This window comes from Musca autumnalis, unplaced genomic scaffold (genome assembly GCF_047663935.1).
Source record: "Musca autumnalis isolate F117 unplaced genomic scaffold, ASM4766393v1 scaffold_3, whole genome shotgun sequence".
In the NCBI taxonomy this organism is placed as follows: Eukaryota; Metazoa; Arthropoda; class Insecta; order Diptera; family Muscidae; genus Musca; species Musca autumnalis.
Genome location: NW_027411866.1, coordinates 146,690,649 through 146,715,723, shown reverse-complemented (window position 1 = coordinate 146,715,723; position 25,075 = coordinate 146,690,649). Strand labels below are relative to the sequence as shown.

The 25,075-nt window shown below is 37.5% G+C and overlaps 1 protein-coding gene across 1 annotated transcript in view; it reads right to left on the bottom strand.

Annotated features, from left to right (window-relative positions):
• LOC141398327 (uncharacterized) overlaps window positions 1–5,476 on the bottom strand; it is a 92,407-nt gene extending 86,931 nt beyond the window's left edge. Inside the window, exon 1 of the mRNA XM_073975612.1 lies at window positions 5,129–5,476. Coding sequence (XP_073831713.1) covers window positions 5,129–5,159 — 31 coding nt within the window. The 5' untranslated portion in view covers window positions 5,160–5,476. The remainder of the gene's footprint in view (window positions 1–5,128) is intronic.
• Between the last annotated feature and the right edge of the window lie 19,599 nt (window positions 5,477–25,075).

The window sequence follows — 25,075 nt, the reverse complement described above, 5'->3', positions numbered from 1 at the left end:
TTAGAATATTACACTTCTCCTACGATAGTTGTTGCGACTGGCTCTGTGTGATTGCTAGTTAAACCTGCTTCATAGGCTTACTGATCTTTGGGCTCTCTTGTAGCGTTAGACCTCTTTCCCTAGATCTTGAAGATTCCTCCTGACATGTCTGGGTGGGGAAGTCCTATCCACCATATGGTGATGAGGATGACTTTCACTTCTGCAACGATAGCATGCCATGTTGTTGTCTTACTGAAAGAATCTTCTTCTTATCTCGCAAATGTCCACTGATGACGTTCTCAGGGCGGCATTCTTGTGTAGGATCTCACTTGTGCCGCATAGCTTACCTAGACCGACCTATTGCGATATATTTCGTCAACAAGGTTTCTTTTCTTGAGGACCTTGTTTCAACATCTCAACATTTAGCAAATAACAGGGGCATTCCTAGGACGTGAACATACTGTCAATACCAATTTTGGGTTAGTTAGTGGTCAGAATTCTATGTCCATCTCCCCAGTCCATGTGGCGAACAGGGTGGCCGTAGTTTAGTGGCGGATATTTGCATATTCCTTTCATAGAAAGAGGTGCTAATAGTGCGGATTTAATAAATTCACTGGATATCAAATGTTAATTCCTAAATCCTCATAAAGAAGGTTAACCCGACAAAAACTATAATATAAACAGGCTATAAGATCAGTCAAATAGGACTTCAACATTTCACAAATATCATTAGAGAATGTATGCGACGCACGGTGGTCGAAAGCACTGATCTAGCGGCGCGAAATTAATAACTTGCAAACGAATTGAGATGTTTTCGTATAGCCTAATGTTTTCGTATAGCCCCCATATAATGGTACCTTCCGATTTTCGGTATTTTGAGGATTTAAGCCACAATTTCGTAGCAAATTAGCAGTAATTTGGTACCTAGTGGTCACAAAATATTTCCACCAAAAATTATGGACATAGGTGCACGTTTTGATATAGCCCCCATGTAACCGTACCTCCCAATTTAAGGTATTTTGAAAATCATGACCACATTTTTAAACCAACTTGGCTGTAATTTTGCATTTCGTGTTCTCACTGCGTATAAAATCTTCTTACAAAATATTTTCAATACGGATTTATGTTTCGATTTAGCCCCTTTTATGGTCCCCTCGATTCGTTGAATTTTTACTTGTTATACCATATTTAATAACATATTTAGCTATAATATGGTATTATAGTGTCTCCGGGGGTAGAACTCCTCCTTGCAAACATTTCTCAAGATAGGTCCATATTTTGATTTAGCTCCCATACAAATGCACAGCTTAATTTGTATAAATCCCTTATTTTAAAAGTGCAGTCATCAAAAGATTTGCAGATATTTGCAGCCATAATGTGGTTATTCCGTATCCAGAGAGTCCAATTTCATTCCCCAAAAAATAATCGAACCTAAGTTCGGCCAAGTTTACAAGATGCACTCTATAGAACAAGCGCTTACAACCCATAAAAACACTAAAAAATTTAATTTTTTGATAATTTATTGCTATATAACTAAGTACCTCCAGACCCCAAACTAATTTTTATAATTTAATTCATACCCCCTGCTATTAATTAAAAATAAATAAATCTGATGCAACAAAAACTCTTGTATATGATAGTGAATAACTGAGTGAATATTTACAACAAAATGAAAAAACGAAATCTTTGTCTGTAATGTGTCTGTAATAGATGCAATGGAAAATATTTCGCAATTTTATAGTTCGATTTCTTGACTTTCGCGCCGCTAGATCAATGGTTTCGACCAGTGTGCGACGCCAAGATCATACAAACATCAGCATACGTAACGATCTCAAAGCCGTCTGGAGGAATGGAATACAGGACAGGTGTTAACCAGTTCCGCAGGTATCACCCCACCTTGGGATACTTCCTCTTTCACTCTACGGAGCATCGACATCTTATTACTGAATTCCATGTACGACTGACAAACACATTTGTGATAAGTCAAACGTCACACTGTCCTATTGCATGGTTTGTTCTGCTTCATTCATCGTCTAATATGTGTTAGAGGTGGCGGGCGGCGCTTTTGTATTGCTGAGCCAGCTGTTTCTGACATTGGGGAGGAGTAAAATCTACGGGCGATAATAGAGAAATCGGTCGACCCACCTTTGCTAGTATACATGTCTCGCTTAAGTAGCTAGATCAACCTGTAAATTTTCCAAATTTTGGCCATGGCTAACGATAGGGTGAGAACTTGGGTGAGGTACTCAACTTCCGGATAATCTACCTGTGTCAGCACTACCATAGAAATTCCGTCATCAATATCGGATGATTTAGCGTTAATTATTACATCCTCCATTATAAAATGTGGTAGTGCCGCTTCGACAGGGAAAATCTTATGTGAGGTAGTACTCTATTAAAAACATGTCCAGCTAGAGGACATCGCACAGTGGTCCCGCTGTATGGGAAGGTGCGACAAAAAATATTTCTAATCGTCGGGTAGATCTGATTTTTTCAGTAAATGCTTAAAATAAGTAAAAAATACTTTAGCCAAAAAATCATCAATGTGGGTCCAATTTTTCCTATAGCCCCAGTAGCACCCGATTTCAGGTATTTTGAAGCTCTTATCTACATTTTCGGCCCGAATTGGCTGTAAAATTGTTGACATACATAGGTCTAGGTTTTGGTATAGCGTCCATATAATGGTACCTCGCGATTTCAGGTGGTTTGAAGTTTTTATCTACATTTTCGGCCCGAACTGCCTGCAATTTGATATTTCTAGTTCTATTTGATCGGGAAAATTTAACACCAAAAAGTGTGGATATAGGACCAGGGTTTGGTATAGCCCCCATATAACTACATTTTCAGTCTAAATTGCCTGTAATTTGGTTATGGTGTTCTCAGTGGTCAGAAAACGTCTCCGCCTGATATTGTTAACAGGAAAATAAACTAAGTATTCCATTTCAGGTTAGAATATTTTATGTTGGGGGGGGGAGGGTATTATAAGTTGCTTTTGGGCAAAAAATTTGTAACGCATCGAAATGATAGTCGTAGACCCATACATATATATACCAAAATGAATGTCGACGAGCTGAGTCGATCTGGCTATGTGTGTCCGTCCGTCCGTCTGACCATTTAAACTTTGTAATCACGCTACAGGTAGCAATTTTAATCCGATCGTCACCAAAATTTGGGTGTTGATGAAGGTCCCGCAGGGGAAGAAGTCTTCTGATTTTGGTGATAATATTCAGGGGTCGGAATGGGCAAAAAACGTATTTGGAGAAAAAGTCAACATTTTATTTCAAAGTGAATAACTCTGCTTCTATATGGGGTATCTCAAATGCAGCTAACAGTATAAGATATCACATTTGCAACGATGTAACGTAGGTTGTCGTAGGTGGTCAAACAACGAAGATATCGCAATAGCCGTTAATAGAACCCAACTTTTCATTTTAATAATAATGACGAATATCACAGCTTTGGTCGGGGACCTTCCAAAAGCAAAGCCTGACTAAACAAGGAAAAAAGAATCAGCCGGCTTTGCTGAAAGAGATATACCCTCAGCCTATGTGAATTGAAATATTAATCTACGGATAGATCGAATGTATTTCGGGTCTTTTTAGAAATTTGTGGCCATTTTGTACCTTTGAACTTGCAGACGATAATGTAGATTAGGATTAAAGTTTTGCGGAAGGGCTACTTAAATGAATAGACGACAAAGGAAGTGGATCTGATTTTGAGAGTCATATTTTTTATGTATTGGTCACACTAGTTATTTTAGTGGATCATCTTATAACTTTTGGACCAGTATGCCAGGAAGCATGGACTTGTCCACAATGAACAGCATCGGCATTCATTTCCAAAGCATCTTCGAAGAGACCCCAAACTTCATTTCGACACGAATGTTGAACTTTTGTGGGGTAGGTACCTTAAGGGGAAGAATAAGTTTTCTTGCTCTCCAGCGACTACACAAAGGGGTTTTTACACCTTTCGGACTGTTTCCTCAAGAAGTATGGACTTGCCCCCTGAAAAAACATTTATCGTCGTAATTGAGGTAGCGAATGCAAGTTGCTTCAACAGAAACCAAAGTGTCTCGAGAGCAGGTCTTAAAGTGAACCTATCCGAAATTTTGTGTGGGAGGTACCCAAGGGAGTGGACAAATATAGTCCATATTTAAACCTGATCTATATCTGGTAGATGTATTAAGATGTGTAAAGTATGGACCAAAACGTTCACTTCAAGATTTATCGTGCGCACAATCGTGCGGAGGTACCTGAAGGAATGGACCGATTTGGTTTATCTTCGCACATAAACTATGTTTGGACAAATTTTGGACTGAATCGGCAGATCCGTTCGAGAGTTATTTGCGCTCAAACCATTACATACGGTGTCATAGGGGTCTTTTGCAACTTTCAGGCTATTTTCTCAGACCATATTGGAACCTAATATATTACTCTGGTAGAAAGTTTACGCTATACAAAGTATGGACCAAATCGGTCTCTCCCTTCAAGAGTTATCGTGCGCACAAACTTTCCGAACATATCCAACTTTTGTGGGGGAGGTACCGGAAGGAGTGGACCGATGTAGCTCATATTCGAACTTAAACTAAGTTTGGGCAAACTATTACGAAGGCCAAAATTTGAACCGAATCGATTGATCCGTTCGAGAGTTATCGTGCGCTCCAGCCAGCAGGACAGACGGACATGGCTAGATCGACACCAAATTGTCTGAAACACATTTCGTCCAAACATACTTGGGGTCTAAAACCATTATTTCGATGAGGCACATTTTCATCGTATCAAAGTGTATATATCCTCCTCTAGAAGATCCCATCTTTACAATGATGTAAAGCAGGTTGGCGCAGGTGGCCAAATAACGGAGATATCGCAATAGTCGGTAATACATCCCATTTTTTATTTTTTTTTTTGTTTGTTTTTGTAATCACGCTACAGGTCAATTTTGATCGGATCGTCACGAAATATTGAGAGTTAATGAGGGTCCTACAAAGGAAGAAGCCTATTGATGTTGGTGATGGTCGGATAATATTCAGGAGTCGGAATGGGCAAAACACTTATTTGGAGAAAAAGTCAACGTTTTATTTCAAAGCGAATATATCTCTTCTGTAAGAGGTATATCGAAGGCAAGTATTGTTTTGTTAAGAAGAACTTACGTGTTTTACGTGCGCTACGGAAAAAACTCATCTAAAACCTGTCACAGCTTTTGTTTTGGCCAAAATAACCGTGGACCTCATAGATCGGTGGACACAAAAGGTCGGTGATTGTTTGCCGGACATTTCCGCACGAATTTTCGCACATTTCACAATTTAAATTATAAAATTTTACAAATTAAACACAAAAATCACTGGAAGGAAGGAAGTTTTTGCTGTTAACCGGTGAATGTAAAACTATTCAGCACTCTGCACACAACAAAAACAGCTGGTATGTTTTGACATTTTTGTTTTGTTTACACTTCTCCTACAATAAAAAAGTGGTGTCAAGTTCTGGTATTAGTTTGAACCCAGGGTTGTATCAGTATCATCGATTAACCAATTGTGGTTTGTGAACAGGATAAAAAATAATCACCACACAATTAAAGCCTTTGGCACATACGGCGCGTTCAGCGTTGCGTTACAACAACCACATAAAAAATTCGTGAACAAACTTGGCATCACTTACACATTTTTCATGTGGTTGTTGTTTAAACGCTCAACGCGAAACAAAACGGATCCTATGTGCCGAGGGCTTAAAAGGTATGCCGCGTACGCCTTACAATCTCCAAGCATATCAGCAAACTAAGCGGAAATTGTTTGAAACATCTCCAGATATTGATAATATGGCAAAGAAACCGGTCGGTAATATGGATGTAAGTGAGTTGATGGAAATGATGAAGTCTACGATGAATGTCATACTAGAAGAGAAACTATCGAAACTGCCAACCAAACAAGACATTGAAGAGGTAAAGGACGGGATATCAGTTGCCACGGCCGAAATTGCACACTTAAAATGTGAAAACCAAATGTTGAAAGATGAAATCAACATTTTGAAAAATAAAATGAGAGTTGAGGAAGATAACTTGCATTGGCTGGAACGTCAACTGACAAGTGCAAAACTAATTTTCAAGGGTATTGAAAATATAAAACCGCCCATAAATGCTGTTATGCAGATTTGTACTCAAAAACTTAATATATCTCCCACAATAATATCAGCCCACACTTTATTCGAACGGAATGGAATTCAAACTGTTGTGGCCGACTTTGGAAATGAAATCAATGCGCGGGAAGTACTCCGTAACACAAAAAAATTAGCCGGTACATCAATTTCAGTTGATAGGGATCTAAATCCAAGAAGGCAGAGAAATAAAATAGCCATGCTGCTGATAAGAAAAAAGATATTAAAAGAATCCAAGAAACATAAAATTGTGGTAAGAGAGGATCGGTTGAAGATTAAAGACAAATGGTTCACTTGGGACAGTCAAAACAACCTTATCTGTGGTCGAGAGGATGCGGAAGCGGTACTCAAAATTTTATATGGAGAAGAAATAACCACGACTTCCTTCAACAATATTTTTGATAAAATTGATTCAAAAAACTAGATTTCAATAGACAGAGCTTACAAACAATTAAAGAAAAGTATACTAATATAAAAATTAAAATAATATCTTACAATATAAATGGATTGTCGAATAAATATCTATACCCATTATTTTTTACGTATTTAAACGAATTTGATGTTATTATATTGGTTGAAACACATATTATCATTGAGAATACATCACAAGCAGAGAAGTACTTTCCTGGGCATCATATATATTGGATAGGTGCAACAAAAATTAGCCGATTCGGTAGGGCGATTGGTGGAGTTATGGTTGGAGTTACACTAACGATGCACTTAAATGCGTTTCAACAAAACTGACCTGTATTAATGAAGACATTCAGAGCAAAGGCGCTAAGCTATCCCAATTTTAATATTTTGAAGTTTACCAGTCAAAAGCTTATGCACAGGGGTAGTGGTGTAGGGTATCACATAGTCGGCCCCTGCCCTACTATAGCCTTGGCTCACTTGTATTAATTCTTAGTTATTTTCTTTGTAAGAAGTCGCAACCTTCCTGAGTTGTTTTAAAGACTTTAAGAGATCATACGTAAATGTCAACTTCTTCTGTTCTGCTTTCTTAAGTACCGTTATAAATTACAAAAACATTGTTGGAATATTAAAATATGATATGTTTAAAGATAATTTCCTGAATTGTCATTGAAATTTGTTGATATAGATTTTCGTCGCAGTTTGGGACCGCAGTGCATCGGCTGCACCCTTCGCATTCTTCTTATTGGTAGCAGCACGACACTCCTGGTAATACCATGGGTCCCTTGGTGGAGGACCTTATGGATTTCACGGCAATTGGCTTGGAGTCAGCAATAATTTGCAATTGTGTTGATATATGATCGGATTGAGGAGATCTTGCATTAAGCAATTGGACAAGTTGAGTGGAATACGCTGTGGCTATCGGTTGCGATTACAGCTTTTCGATGTCCGGCTATGGTGTTGAGCCTGTTCGTTTTTTATTTTCTACGTTTAAAGTCGTTGTTTCCCCACGGATCCATTGTACGCCCAGCACGTTCGATGAATTTCTTTCATCTATCACAACGTGATCAATTTTGTGTCTTGTTTTTGGTCTGGTGACAGGCATTATGTCATTATGCTTGAATCTTGTTCTACCAACTACAATATATTCGTTGGTATTTGTGGTCGATGACAATCGGATTGTTGATGTCGCACAGTGCAAAATATGAGCACTTTAGCGGAACTTTACTAATAACTTTTAAAGGAAAAGGTGTAGATTCCTAAAATTTTGAACAAATGTTTCTTATATTAGTGGACAGTGTGGGGCTCAAATTGGGCCACATAGACCCGCGGTTTCCTGTAGCGCTTATGTAACCGTGGCTGCCGTTTTTACGTTTTACATTCATTTTTCAATCGATTTTGATGCAAATTGGTATATTGAGTTTTTAGCGGATAGAAAACTTATGTACAAAATATTTTCAATATATGTTCGCGTTTTGGAATAGCCCCCACAAGCCGGGTTCCCTCATATTGGGTATTTTAAAGGTTAAAGACAACAATTGCAGCCGATTTTGATATAAATGTAAATTTTAGGATGTTAGCGAATAAAAAACCTCCTCACACAAAAGCTGTCAACATAGGTCCACTTCTGGGTGAAGCCCTACAATCCTACACATATATTAAGGAGTAAAATTTCAATATTTTTTGTTTTCATTTGTATCTATAATGTTTATTGGTCCATTCAGCAGATCTGTACCATTAATTTTGTTATTAATGTCTTTCAGATCAAGTTCAGGTCTGCACTGCATTACAATTTTTAACGTATTTTGGTATTTGCACCGCAGCATCTAAGAATGTTGCACTATATGTAAATCACCAACATTTAGGCGTCAAAACTATGAAAAATTGCGAGAGGTTTCTTAATTTTACAGAAATTATCATTGTTAGAATTAGTGAGTCCATTTCTTCAAAACACAGTCAACAATGGCGTTCATTGTTGCGTTTACCTTCTACTTTTGGAAAATGCAACTGAATGAAATTCCCGAAGTCTTTTTAGAAAATCTTGAATATCTCCAAAGACCGTGCGATACCGCAGCAGTTTTAAAGCTTTGCAAACAGAGGAGAATCCAATCTTTCAGATTATATATATCATAACACGTGAATGTACGGAACTCACTTTTAAAACTTCAAAAAATCACTTCTTTCCGACTAAAATTGCACGAAAACAATAAGGGTTTTTTGCATTTTTTTAAGTGTAAAATATCATAATTATTTTGTAAAATATTAAGAAAAATAAATCATGTCATACTGACTTACCCTTTGTCCGCGCCACTCCAATTTTTTAATGAATCAAAAATACATTTCTTACAAAAAAAAAAAAAAATTAAACAAAAGTGCAACTTTAAGTGCATTTTTTAGTCGTTTGGTGGAGTAAATCGGCAAACTGAGTATGGACCATTTGCAGTGGAGTACTTAGCTAACGAATTCAATAAAAGTTTAATTAATTTCATGTACTTTGAAAATCCCTTAAAGTTCCACTAAACTTCCCAAATTTCGCACTGTGTGTCGTGTCGAATTGATCGGGTGTATGGCTTGGCCCTGAAGTGTTCGAATGTTGTCGGCTTGTTGTTATTCGGGTGTTGCAGCTCTGCTCTGAATATTGTCAGCTCCACAAAAATCGGTTTGTTATAGATCGGATCAGAAGTATTTTGATGTCGCTGGCTCGGTGACAATCAGGTCGGATCTAAAGTATTCGAGTGCTGTCGGGATAGAGTTCGGCTAAAGGTTAGCTGCCTATGAACGTACGGAGTTTGCTAGGACATTGGAATGTTTTAAGGACAATGAATTTGCTACAAGCGTGCTGATCGTAAGGAGGTTGCTAAGAGCTGGGGGCGCGCTGTGAGCAGGGTAAAATACTTTGCTAACTAGTACCAGTTACCGAGACTGCGGATGAGTCACTTGCCTACTTTCCTCGTACATTGTCGAAGGTATTCGACATCTTCGAAATATATTCGGCCAGTAACTCGAAAGTGAATGAGAGTTATTTCCTAAACACTTACATCGAACTTGAGATATGCTATACGACGGGCGGACAATTTTAAGCGAAGGGAAGATTGAATGTATTGACGGTATTTAATAGGGACCTTTAGGTGGAATTAATATTACTGCGGGTGGAAGAAGGTGTAAGAATTGTATGGAACAGTAACGTTACAATAGAATAATTTTAAAGTCATATATTTTTTCTAAGCGTTCGTAATATATATATTTGGGTCATAACTCAAAGTAGACTGTGATGTTGAAGAATTTAGGTTCCATCTGAATTGTTGTAAGTTCACCGGGGTGAAAGCGGATACCATATCTTTTAAGCACAATATTGGTATAATATGGTCTTGTACATTGCAAATATGTGCACCCGAAACATTCCAAGCGGATATTCGCAGCTCATGGTCCTTGAAATGGTTGCGGGGGACGTCAACCGTAGACGTGTTATTTATTCTTCTTCTTTGCTTTTCTTATTAGGATATTTTTAAGGTGAAAACACACGGCATTTTTTTGCTCACTACCTTTAACTGGTGTTAAAGGCAGTTTCCGCAGGAGACACCACCGGGAGATCAGTGTTCACTTAACTTTAATTTAGTGTAGAATGATTCACATAGACTAATATAATTTTTATTTTTTAGCCTGACCGGCCTATTTATTCAGAATTTCACTAGTTTTTTTTTTCCTTAAATTAGGAGTGCTTTAGTTTTGTCCACTTATTTTTGCGACTTAATTTTTTTTTTTATTTTTAACTTTTTTATTAAATTCAGAATTGCTTAAGTTTGTGATTTTTTTTATTTCAATAATAAAGATAATAATAATAAGTATAAAAACATTGGTAAACATTGCCAATTTTTCCCACTAATAAATTATTGTTGTTTTAATAAAATATTAAAAGAACGACTATGTGATTAAGCCTGACTATTTTGAAAAACAAAATAGAAGTCGTCATCCCAAATAAAAAACGCCAACCCTCCTATAAAAAATAAATTTATATCTTATTTTTCTTAAGAAATTATCATTCTAAGGAAATGTAAATTAAGTTTTGGTCGATACTGTATATTGACACATGACGATCTCAAAATAATACACTTAACTGGTTTTTGCCACATTTGCCGACATGCACCGCTAAATTCACTTTTCCCCTGAAAGTTAGGCACAAACATTCGTCATTTCTAAGTACTTCTAAATGACAAAAGCAGAAACAATAACATTCATTTAATGATTCGCCGTATTTGATTTCCCTCCAGAATAAATAAACAATATGCAATAAATGAAATCATGCTCTCAAGTATTTCAACAGCTTTTGTTATGGATAATTTCACTTAGAATTAATTTTATAACCAATGATGGACGCATCAATCATATTGCACTCTAAGTTTTTATTTTGGTGTTGTGCACTAAATTTAATGCGACAATTTGTTTTTCATGTTTTTGTTTTGCTGATTCACTTCACAATGATAATGACATATTCATATTGACAAGCTCATTGAAATTGATTTAATGTTGCAAATTAAGCGTAACGAATCGCTTAAATCTTTTTAGGCTTCACTTATAAAATCCGTCATCATTATTCTTCGATATCATCGTATGCATCGTTTTGTTTTCCTCGCATTGACAGTTTACTTCTGACTTCCTTAAGCGACATACCACAAAGTAAACAAACATTTTGCAAACGACTCAGACAATTATCTTTTTAAGCACTTGAAAAAGTCTACCGACAGACAGTATTTATTTGTTTGTGGGATTACCGAAAGCAAATCATCTTAACCCATTGTGTTGGAAATATCTCAGTGTTGTATGAATTCGACAATTGAAATGAAATTGAATATTCTGTGAAAATTTACGATTATTTAGAAAAAATAAAATTCTTCTATTGGTCATAACATCGGGATAAAAGACACCGCCTTTTGGCTAACTAGGGTATATACTACGAGTATTTAAAATGTATATAAAAGGAAGTGATGTGTCATCAGCTTTCCGCTGATAGCACTGAAATCCCAAACCCATGTCAGCCAGGAATCCACAAGGATATCTACAAGAAAGCTGCTCGTGTGAAGGAGTACTTGGTAAGCACGCTTTATCTGGGGAAGTGGAGCATGCACTTTGACCACAAACTCCGTAACTCATTTTTCGAGTTGCCGAAAAAAACCTTAAAAATAAAATGCTTACCGTAAATATGGTAATTAAAACAAGTAAAAAAGTATCAGTCGGCTTTGCCGACAGAGATATACCCTCAGCCTGTGTGGATTGAAATACTTTTTTCTCCAAAAAAACTTATGTATTTCGGGGGGTTTTCAAAAAACTTGCGGGGATATTGATAGATAGGGCTTTTTTTTATCACGCTAGCCTACGAAAAACATAATATCGTTGTAAACAGGGCCACAAGTAAAACCTTCGGTAAAAATGTCCAAAGGATCCTCGAACAACACAAAACTGTTGAACATTTGTGTGGGTGGTACCACAAGGATTGGACAGATAGGGCCCAAATTTAAACATTAATCAAGTTTCGACAATATTTAGAGATCCAAAGTTTGGACCAAATCGGTTGCTACGTCTATGGGAAATCGCGCGTACCATTTTAGCGAATATTTTCGAACTTTTGTGGGGGAGGTACCGGAAAAAGCGGACCTATAAGCACCCCCCTCGAATTTCATATAATATTCGAAGAAATATTACAATATCCAAAGTGTTGGCGAACACAGTATTCCGTTCGAGCTCTCCAGCCAGTACATATCGTCGGTGTCATGCTCAAGTGTTCCATACGCCATTTTTGACTTTTTGAGATATAGGTGGTTTCTAAGGTTTTCCGGTATGCTCTTTCTGAATTTCTAGCCGGCTTTCTCCTATCTGCTCTAGTTTCCGAGATATCCATGCATCGACGCGAAAGCTTAAGCTTTTTCAGTTATGAACTTAATATTTTAATATTTTAGAAACTTACAAGTTAAAGAACACATTTCAAAAATCAGAACTTGAATTTTCGCTTTAGAAGTATTTAATTTATTGAGGCAAATGTGGAAATTTTTTTTGTCACTTTGTTCCATGTGATGTACAATATTTCACATTTGTGTCATAAGTGTGGATATGGAACAAATCGACAAAAATTCTTGTTTCTATAACTTTTATATTCCAATACATTTTCTTCTATATTTTTGCAAATATGTTCTATATACTATTATTAACATTTCAAGTCAAAAACATAAATATTTTCTTGAGTCAGCTCCACGCAGTTGTGGCGCAAAACATTAAAATGTGATTATCTCAAAACGGGCAAATGGCGTATGGATCACTTAAGCATGACACCGACGACATGGTGCCATAGGGCTTGTTTACAACTTTCGGGCTGTTTTCCCAAGAAGTATAGAATTGCCCCTGAAAAAACTTTTACTGTCGTAATTGGGGCAGCGAATGAAAGTTGCTTCAATAAAAATCAAAGTGATTCGAGAGCAGGTCTTAAAGTGAATTTATTAAAAATTGTGTGTGAGTGGTTCCCGAAGTGGTGGACAAAAATAGTCCATATTCGAATCTGATCTATTTCTGGTAGATATATTAGAATGTGTAAAGTATGGACCAAATCGGTCACTCCCATCAAGAGGCTTATCTTCGAAATTAAACTAAGTGTGCACAAAATATTACGAAGGCCACATTTTGGACCGAATCGGCAGATCCGTTCGAGAGTTATCTGGCGCTCCAACCACTACACACGGTGTCATAGGGGTTTTTTGTACCTTTCGGGCTATTTTCTCAGGAAGTATGGGCTTGCCCCTGATGAAACTTATACCGTCGGATGGGGGGCGGGGAATACAAGTTGCTACTATATAAAAATCAAACCGATTCGAGAACAGGTCCCAAACTGAACTTTTCCGACATTTGGTGTGGAAGGTACCCGAAGGAGTAGATCGATTGAGTCCATATTGGAACCTCATCAAAGTCTTGTAGAAATTTCACGATGTGCAAAGTATGGACCAAATCGGTTACTTCCTTCAAGAGTAATCGGGCGCACAAATTTTCTGAACATTTTCAAACTTTTGTGGGGGAGGTACCGGAAGGAGTGGACCGAAATAACCCATCTTCGAACTTAAACTAAGTTTGGACAAAATATTACGAAAGCCAAATTTTGGAACGAATCGGTTGATCCGTTCGAGAGTTATCGTGCCAGCCAGCCAGACAGACGGACGGACATTGCTCAATCGACTCCAAATTGTCTGAAACACATTTCGTCCAAACATACTTGGGGTCTTAAACCATTATTTCGATGAGGCAGATGTTGCCCGTATGAAAGTGTATATACCCTCGTTAGCATAAATGCTGAGGGTATAAAAATTGTTTTATGGAATATTAATCTTATGAGGGCGAGTTTTTGGGATATTTTCAATCATATACAAATAGGAGTAAGTAATGAAACTAAAACCGCGGAAATCTGGAATGCTATCCCATTTTCCGCAATGCCTTTTCTTGAATAGAATCGTTATTTTTTAACGTAGAAGCTTGCAGAAGCATGTATTTTAGTTTTATGTATGTATTAGATTCCATCAAAAAACGAATTTTGATTTTTTTGGAGATACGACTTCGGGCATTTATGATATGTTTATTTATGATATGTTAAATTTTTTAACTTAAAATTTAAAATAACCTTTTAAGGCCAATCCAAGAATATTTTATTTTATTTAGTTTGTATAATAAATATGCAATCACAATTCGCGAGTTATAAAAATGCAAACCTTGGCTTCAGCTATGTTTTCAAAAATATTGTCTATATACATTTGCATACGACCACAATGTGCCCCATTTCAGACAACATGGAGTCGATTTAGCCATGTCCGTCTGTCTGGCTGGCTGGATCGAACGATAACTCTCGAACGGATCAACCGATTCGGTCCAAAATTTGCCTTTCGTAATATTTTGTCCAAACTTAGTTTAAGTTCGAAGTTATATCGGCCCACTCCTTCCGGTACCTCATACAATTTTTCGTAACAACTTGTATACACTGCCCACATACGACGGTAGACGTTTAATCAGGGGCAAGACCATACATCCGGAGAAAATAGCCTGTAAATTGCATAAAACTCCGATGACACCGCGTGTAGTGGTTGGAGCTCAAGATAACTCTCGAACGGATCAACCGACTCTCTCCAAAATTTGGCCTCTTAATATGTTGTCCAATTTTAGATGAAGAAGATGACTAATATCGGTCCAATTCCTCGATTACCTCCTCCTCAAAAGTTTAATTTTTTTCGCTGAAATTGTGCGCACGTTAACTCTCGAAGGGACTAACTCGTCCTCAACGCTATATTTCTAGCATGTACATATGTGATGACTGGAGGCCAACTTTGGAACTTGCATAATTTTTTTATACCCTCAGCATTTATGCTAACGTGGGTATATACAATTTCATACGGGAAAAATTTGCTTCAACGAAATAATGGTTTTAGACCCCAAGTATGTTTGGACGAAATCCGTTTCAGACAATTTGCAGTTGATTTAGCCATATCCGTCCGTCTGGCTGGAGCGCACGATAACTCTCGAACGGATCAACAAATTCGTTCCAAAATTTGGCTTTCGTAATATTTTGTCCGAACTTAGTTTAGATTCGAAGATGGGTTATATCGGTCCACTCCTTCCGGTACCTCCCCCACGAAAATGTTCGTAAAATTTGTGCGCACGATAACTCTTGAAGGGAGCAACCGATTTGGTCCATAGTTTGCACATCGTAAAACTTCTAACAGACTTAGATGAGGGTACAATATGGACTCTATCGGTCCACTCTTTCGGGTACCTCCCACACAAAATTTTGGAAATGTTCAGTTTAGGACCTGCTCTCGAATTGTTTTGATTTTTGTTGTAACAACTTGTATTCACTGCCCTCAATACGACGGTGTATATTTCATCAGGGGCAAGTCCATACTTCCCCAGAAAACAGCCTAAAAGTGCAGAAAAAATCCTATGACACCGTGCGTAGAGCTTGGAGCGCAAGATAGCTTTCGAACGGATCAGCCGATTCGATCCAAAATTTGGCATTCGTAATAGTTTATCAAAACTTAGTTTAAGATCGGAGATAAGTCATATCGGCCCACTCCTTTTGCTTCTTCCCGCACAAGTGTCTTAATATATCTACCTGATATAGATCAGGTTCGAATATAGACTATATTTGTCCACTCCTTCCTCCCACACAAAATTTCCGATAACTTCACTTTAAGACCTGCTCTCGAATCACTTTGATTTTTGCATTCACTGCCTCAATTACGACGGTAAAATTTTTTTCAGGGGCAAGTCAATGCTTCTTTGGAAAACAGACTGGAGCGCACGATAACTCTCGAACTGATCAACCGATTTGGTCCAAAATTTGGTCTTCGTCATATTTTGTCCAAACTTAGTTTCAGTTCGAAGACGGGCAATACCGGCGCACAACTTCCGGTACTTCCCCCCAGTATTTAAAAAAGGTCACTGAAATGGTATGCACGATATCTCTGGAGCGGGGCAACCAATTTGGTCCAAACTTTGAATCTCCTAACATTTTGTCCAAATTTAGCTTAATGTCTAAACTGGCCCATATCGGTGCTCTCCTTAGGGTACCTTCTTCACAAAACTTCAACATTTGTGTCTAATAGTACGTTTATATATAACCGGATTTATCAAACCCACTGGGTTTCAAATGTCAATTCCATTGCTTATATTTCAAATAAATCCTCATAAAGAAGGTTAACCCTTCAAAAGGCTATAATATAAACATGACCTAAGTTCAGTCTAGAATCTGTTCGAAGATCCTTTAGAAATATATACCGATGCTGCTCGTTGTGGTCCTGTTTACACCGATATTATGTTTTCCGTGCACAAGTCCACGCTTTCTGTCATACTGGTCTAAAAGTTATGCGATGATCCACTGAAATTACTAGTGAGCGCCATATCTATCGAAAAGATATGACTCCCAAAATAAGTTCCACTTTCATAATGGACTATGTCAATCCATTCCTTCAAGTACCTTCTCCTCAACACATTTGAACTTTAATCCTTATGCCCATTTTTGTCGACAAGTTCTAAAGACCCTAAATACATTCGATCTGTCCGTAGATTCAAAGTTTCAATAGGCTGAGGCAAAGACGACTGATACTTTTTTACTTGTTCAAAATTAGTTTATGTTCGAAGATATGCGATATTGGTCTATTTTATCGGCTAATATGGTGACCATTATAACTCTCGAAATGAGTAACCGATTTGGTTCAAACTTTGTACATTGCAATATTCCTTCCACGTACACTCCTTATGGTATATCCCCACAAAATTTCAACGAAAACTTCCAAAAGTCCAGTTTCAAGGCATGTCTTTGTTGTTTTCTGAGGTTATGGACCCAAAGCTCTAAAAAACTCTGTTGACAAAAACTAAAATGACTTATGAGAACGAATTAAGTATTCGATTTGGATTCGAAACTTCACACATCGTTAAATATCTTCCAAATGTATATGAAGTTCCTAGAAGGTCTATATTCGGATACCTCCCTCACAAAAGTTCAACATTATTGCTTACGTGCAGTTTAAGGTCTGTTCGAGAATCCTTTGAAAAGTTTTGCTGAAGGTACTTCTGTCGATCCTGAATTCAGCGAAATTATTTTTTTCATTGGCAACTCCATGCTTCTTGACACTGACGTAGCTAAACTCAATGTTAATCACTTTAAAAAAGTGACACCAAGTTCAAATGCTGTTATTAATGTTCTGTAGAGGACAATGATGCCTAAAAGTAGTTTCTACAAAATACAGTAGAATCTCGATTATACGGGAATCGATTATCCGTAAACCTCCATTATATGTGTAGGGAAAAACTGAATTTTTTGTTCATTTTCCATCGATTAACCGCGAAAATCTTTATAATGCGGGATTATAATTCATTCGAACAAATTTCAATGTACAAAAACAATGCACAAATGAATTATTTTAGAACAGTTTCAAACTATTTAACATCAGATTAAATTCTTAATTGATCTTATTTATAAATATTTGTAAGAACGCATATTTTTTTGATTACAAATATATGAGCAACAGTGTTACTCCATTATCCGGGAAAATTGATTATCCGTAATGCCTCCGGTCCTGACCATTACGGATAATCGAGGTTCGACTGTATCTCAAAAACTTGTGTACCTTTAACAGGCTTTACCTGATGTTAGAAAGTAAGATTCTCGTTTAATTTTTTCAAGTCAGATACACTCTGCCTTAACTCTCCGACTCCGAACCCTGGATACTATCTATTATAGCCACTTAAATATGCAATATCTAGAGACAATAGTAAAAATGTATTTCAGCATTTATTTGCAAATAATGTTATTTACCTTAAACAAAAGACTTAAGAGACAAACTCAAAGTTTACTATTAAACTCTACATAACTACTAATTAAAATGCTACTGTTATTTTATGTATAAAACTAAAACACAAAACAATTCAAATGACAATAACCCAACCTAACATGAAAAACTGCAAAAATTATGACAACAGCTAGTTTTTGCTTAGCTGTCAAAAGAAAAATCTATTGATTTAACATTTGATTTTTAATAACCAAAACTAAAAGCAATCAACAATATTGTTGTAGTTCCGTTCTAAATTCATGAAAAAGACAATAACAACAATAAGACAAGAAGTAGAAGTACAATTGAACTGGAATTATAACTGTATTCTATGCACACACAAGAAAAAGCTCAAATATGTAAAAGAGCTAAACTAACAGCCCCTCCAAAAAGCCACAAGAATTTTTGTTAAGACAGGTTCGGATTCTGTGCAGACTAGCAACTATTAAAACTTTTGATTATTTCGAACCCAAACAAAAAAACTAACAGAAAAATAAAAAATTATGGAAATATAATGAAAAGGAATTGCACAGATAACTGTATGGAATAATGGCGTAGCCACACTAGTAATCTGAATCGCCAATCTCATCTGTTTACATTTAGTTTATTGGTTATCATTGTGCGGCAGTAAATATGTATTTATATAAAATTATGACTTGGTGGTTTTCACAAGTCCTTCTTCAACCACTAAAGAGAGTCTTACCTACGTCCATGCGTTCAGCAATTATTTCAATGGTATATAAGATCAAATCAATGCATGCATATGTATGTACATCAGAATGATAATAAATAATATTTTGCTATTGGCTTAAATAGTGTTTTTTTTTTCCTACCTAAATTATCTACAAATTGCGGTGAATTAACAGCACAATGCCAGCACCACCGTAAGAACTACATAGCTGGTCATATGAAACATATTTATGATTTGGATAACGACGCATACATGGAACACCTAAAAATGGTTACCACAAAAAAAAAAAACACTTATTCATGAATGTCTTGGTCGGTCTGGCACAGATTTGTTTAGTTAAGCTTACGAAAATATGTTTGGCTTCAAACGGATATGTTTTTTTTATCTTTTTTGTCTAACCTACACAAAGTGGTATGATTTAATCGACGTCCTTAATTGATTACATTTTTCTGATATGAAACATATTTTTATTTTAGTAGTGTTTATAAATCACGCTAATTAATGAAGTGTTTATACTCTCAGAATTTATGCAAACGAAGGTACTTATATACTAGGGTGGGGCGATTTGAACACCTTATTGGGCCCTTGGCGTTTCTGATTCTTGGTATTGCACTCAGCAAAGAAGTCCACTAGACCATATGCCTACGGTGAAAATTGAGCCTCCCGATTGTGACTTGACGTTTTTTTATCCACAAGGCCAAAACTGTCTGAAGGAGGGTTCCAATGCTTTTGCGATGTTCTAGAAAGTTCTTAATTATTGTCTTGGATACAATTTTTGTAGGATTACTTGTTTAGGCACAGAAATGTGGCCTTTTGAGCAAATTCGTGAAAATTCGCCTTCGGCCCCATACTTCCCCAACTTGGAGGTCTTAGTGCCACGTTTTAACATATTCCGATTGTACTCAAACTTTGGCAATCTTAAAATTTAAGAAAACTAAACATTTTGCAGCACTCCCCATAAAAAATTAGACATCGATTTTTATACCCTCCACCATAATATGGAGGATATAATTAAATTTGTCATTCCGTTTGTAACACATCGAAATATTCGTCGAAGACCCTATAAAGTGTATATGTTCTTGATCAGCATAAAATTTTATGTCGATATAACCATGTCCGTCCGTCCGTCTGTTGAAATCAAGATATAGCTCGCAAGATAGAGCTTTGTAAATTGTTATAGAAGTTTCCATTACTCCTAGGATGCTTGGTATTGGCTATATTTTCATATAGCCCCATAGAACAGAACCTCGCGATTTTCGGTATTTTGAAAAATTTATCCTCATTATCACACCAAAATGGCTGAAATTTGGTATGTAGTCTTCGTTAGGGGTATACAACTTTCGGTATAGGTCCACGCCTTCGGGTGACGTCGGGAATAAGATATACCAAGGAACGGTCCTGACCGGCTTTAACATGACAAAGTCCAGGATTTATCTTGGTCCCTCTCTCATCTCAAGTGGGCACTGATCTCCCCGTGGTGTCACCTGGGGAGCTGCCTTTAACACCCTTTAAAGGTAGTGAGCTAACATGTGCTGCGCGTTCACCCATAATAACGTTAAAGACTTGGGTTTGGGCGCCGGGTTAGTAACCCTCCCCTAGAAAAAGCAGCCTACTATGAAAAAAACAAAAGAAAAGAAAAACAAATCCCTCTAAAGTTGACGAACCCCGCAAACGTTTTAAGGACCATGATCTGAGAATCTGCACTTGGAATGTTTGCACACTTTATAGAGAAGGTGCAGTGTTGAATGTGCGATCGTTCCGAGGAGCAAACATAGACTCGGACCACTATCTAGTTGCAGCAAACGTAGCAAACAAAGTACGAACAGACACAACACGAAAGTTAAACATCGGTAAGCTGCAATCACAACAGATAGCCACATCATATTCCACTCAACTAGCCCAATTGCTTAATCAAAGCACTCCTCATCCCGATAACATATCAGCGCAATGGCAAAGTATTGCCCACTCCATGCAAACAACCGCAAAATCCATACTTGGATACCAGAGACCTCCACCAAGGAATCCATGGTATGATCAGGAGTGTCGTGCTGCTACCGAAAAGAAAAATGCGGCCATATAGGGCTACTTTACAATCCGCAGCAACGCGTAGCGCACGAGAGAGAATTCGGGAGAAAAGGAGAGAGAAGAAACGATGCCTTACCAGCCGAGCTGTTCAAAACCGGAGGCGACACGCTGATAAGGTGTATTCATCAGCTAGTTAGCACCATCTGGCAGGAAGAACGAGTACCCGACGATTGGAGGCTGAGTATCCTGTGCCCCGTCCATAAGAAAGGAGATAAGACTGTATGCTCTAACTATTGGGGCATAAGTCTACTTCCGATTGCCTACACAATCGTGTCAGGGATATTGTGCGAACGACTAAAGCCTTTGGTCAACGAGATAATTGGGCATTATCAATGCGGGTTTAGACCTGGCAAGTCCACCATTGACCAGATATTTACCCTGCGGCAAATCCTGGAGAAGACCCAAGAGATGCAGATCGACACCTACCACCGTTTTGTCGATTATAAAGCAGCCTTCGACAGCCCGCTGCGTTCAAGGGTATTCCAATCCATGTCTGAATTTGGTATTCCCGCAAAGCTCATCCGGCTTTGTAAAATGACTTTAACTGACACGAGGTCCTCACTTAAAATAGGAAAGAACCTCTCCGAAGAGTTTTGTACCAAAAGAGGTTTCAGACAAAGAGACAGCCTTTCGTGTGATCTCTTCAACATCCTGCTGGAAAGGGTTATACGAGAGGCAAACGTCAAAAGAAGTGGCACAATCTACACCAATAGTCACATGTTACTTGCTTATGCTGATGATATAGACATCATGGGCCGATCAGTAAAAGAAGTAACTGATACCTTTATGAAGGTCGAAGGAGAATCTGCTAAAGTGGGTCTGGCGGTAAACGGTGAGAAGACCAAGTTGATGGTGTCGACGCGCAATGCGTCCATTGAGCTCGGACCGACTGTGGATGTTGGTTCCTATAATATTGAGGTAATAAAAGACTTCGTCTACCTCGGCATCGCCGTAAACACAACTAACGATATCAGTTGTGAAATAAAAAGAAGAATTGTATTGGATAACTGATGCTACTTTGGCTTAAGTAAGCAGTTTAAAAACAAGCCAATTCTCGTCAAACAAAAATAACGCTTTACAAAACACTGATACTACGCGTGCTGATGTATGGTTCCGAAGCCTGGGTACTTGCGCAAGCAGACATGGCAGTGCTTGGTGTGTTTGAGAGAAAAATTCTTTGAAAGATCTACGGACCAATCTGATAGAGAACGGATAGAGATATATTCATAATTCTTTTTTTGTTAGACAGATAACACAATCAGCTTTCAGACGAATTATAAGCGGTCAAGTTCGGTCTGGTAGTTGCAGAGAAATTCAAGGTCAAAATTAAACTTTTGAGTTTTTTAATTATTTTTCATCATATGAGTGTTTTTTTGTGGTTTTTATATCTTCCTATGTATTAAAGATGGTCAAACACCAACAAATAAAGAAAATGATTACCAAAAAAACTAAAAAAAAAAAATTCGAAAAAATGTCGAAAAAAATTTTTTTCAAAAATTTCTAAAAAAAATTTAAATATTTTCAAAAATTAAAAAAAATCTCCTTGGGTTTTAATAAAACTTATATAACTCGTATAAAAACTCATATACTCAAAAAAGTTGTAATTTGTGTCAAAAAACTGTAATTCATAAGGAAACAGTATAGAAAAACACGTATTTTTACACATGTAATTTTAATAACTTGAAAAAAGTGTTAAACGGACGGAACGGGACGGGTACAAAAGTGTATATGGGCTGGAAGAGGAAACTTTCGGGCATCTTTCTGCGAAAACAGAACTTTGTTCCATGTTGTTCCACAAAAGTTCTAGTCCACTAAATTTGGAATTTCATAAAATTTAGTACCCGAGGAAAAATAAAATAGATCATGTTGTGTAAACGCTCCTACCTACCTTACAAAAAAACAATGAACACAATAACTGGATAATAACTGTTATAGTTTCAGAGAAATAGCTTCGTCTTTCTCCAGAAATTTGCAAAAATGACGTATTTCCCAAAAATTGGGAAAATGCTCTTTTTTAGGGGCACGCCACGCCCACACCTTCCAATATTTGGGCCTAATTTTTTTTGTTTCCTTAGTTTCAATATGTTTACTATCGAATCCCTTATAGAAATTAAATATCTTTGACAAAACAAAATTTTGGATTTTGGCCAGGAAAATCGATTCCTGAACCATTGTGCGTCGCATGAACCACGAGCTGTATCGGCTATACAACGACATCAATATAGTTAAACGTATTGAGATGCAACGATTGCGTTGGCTAGGCCATATCATAAGGATGAGCAATGATGAACCCGCTAAATAGGCGTATAAATATGAGTCGCTTGGCGGTGCACGCAGAACAGAATTGGCAGGCCAAAAAATAGATGGCGCAAACATGTGGATGAAGAGATGACAAGGCGCGGTATTCCAGAAAGAGAAGCAATAGACAGAGAGAAATGTAGATCTTTACTTAGTTCGGCCTATAGAACAAATGTTCTGTAATGGGCCAGCTAAGTAAGTAAGTAAGTAAGGTCCACGCCTTCATATAGTCCCCATAGAACGGTACCTCCCCATTTTCGGTATTTTGAGAAATTTACCCTCATTATCATACCTGAATGACTGACAATTGGTATTTAGTCTTCGTTGGCGATATAAAATTTCCCACCTAAAACTTTCCGTTATTGCTTCATGCCTTCATATAGCCCTCTTCGAACGGTCCCTCCCAATTTTCTGCATTTTGAAGATTTTGGCTCCAACATCCCGAAATGACTGAAATTTGACCTTAGTTGGGGGTACCACATTTTCCACCAGAAATTTGTCGGTATAGGCCTACCTACGTCTTCATATTTTCCCTATACAATGGTATCCCCTATTTTCGGTATTTGAAAGTTTAAGCCACATTATTCAACTGAAATAACTGAAAATTCGTGTGCTGTCAGGCGTTCAGAAGCTCAATTCGAAAATTGTAAATACTGTTCCATGATTTGAAAATAACTACGATGACGCCCCATATGAGCTCTTTTGGAAAGAAAGTAGAAAGAGAAAAAAATTAATACTTTTATAAATGAAAGGAAACTAAGTGTTCCTATTCACTTCAATACAGTTCGTGGTGTAGGGTATAAAAAGTTTGGCACGGCCGAATTTAACGCCGTTCTTACTTGTTTCCCTTTGAGTTAAAACCAGTCTAGAGGACATATGGTCTAGTGGACTTTTTTGCTCAGTACAATCCCAGGATTCAAAAACGCCGAAGGGCCCAATAACGTGTTTTTCCTTCCATATAAATCGCCCCGGCCTACTGTCTGGCTGGTGGGCACGATAACTCTTGAATGGATCAGACGATTCGGTCCAAAATTTGGCCTAATTTAAGTTCCCCCGGGTACCTCCCTACCAACCCAGCAAAAATACTCATTACAAATTGGCCTACTTTCTCATTATTTTAACACGGGCATGTCATAGGGAGTAAGTACTTATTTTTTGGTCACTAAAAAGTAGATAAATAAGTAGTTACTCCCTGGTTACTTCAAGTCGTAACTACTTATTTAAGTACTTATTTATTTACTTTTAAGTGCCAAAAAATAAGTACTTACTCCCTATGACATGCCCGTGTTAAAATAATGAGAAAGTAGTCCAATTTGTAATGAGTATTTTTGCTGGGAAAGTTCAATATTTTCCCAAGAATGATGCGTAGATAACTTCCAAAGGCAGTAGCCGATTTGGCTTTGTAGATGGAAACAATTTTATCAGACATTGATGAGGTTCCAATATGGACTCTATTGGCCCCCTCTTTCGGGTACTTCTATAAGTGCAGTTTATGAGCTGCCCTTGTATACCTTTGATTTTTGCTGTAACAACTTGAGTTTGCGGTACAAGTTTTTTCAGGGACAAGTACATAAAAGGAGTCCTTCGGGAACTAAACTTTGTGGGGGAGGTAGCTAAACTTTGTGTGGGAGGTAGCCCGAAGAGTGCTCCGATATAATCCGATATACGGACATAATTCGAGGGTGTAAGGAATAAAACGACGTAAAACGTTTGGACCAAATCGGTTTCTCTTCCTACATAGGTTTAGGATGCGCAACTGCCGTGCTGGCAGCCACTCCACTCGGAGACCTTGAGGTCCATTGTGATCATCCTGACTATTGAAATGTGTGTGTTGTGGAGATGTTGATGTTGTTGTGATGTGATGAGGTATATGATGGGTTATCTGTTTGTAGATAAAGAATGTGGCTGTGTGTACTGTTGATGTTGCGTGACTGTGTATGATGATGATGTGTGATTGAAGGGTATATGGTGATTTGTACACAGATGATGATACAGGCTATTGGTGATGATGAATTGTGCTATGTGGGAGGAGATGGTGGGTTAAGTTGGAAAGATGGGAAAGGAGGGAAGTGGAAAGTGATAAGACGAGAGAGAAAGAATAAGGACAAGTAAAA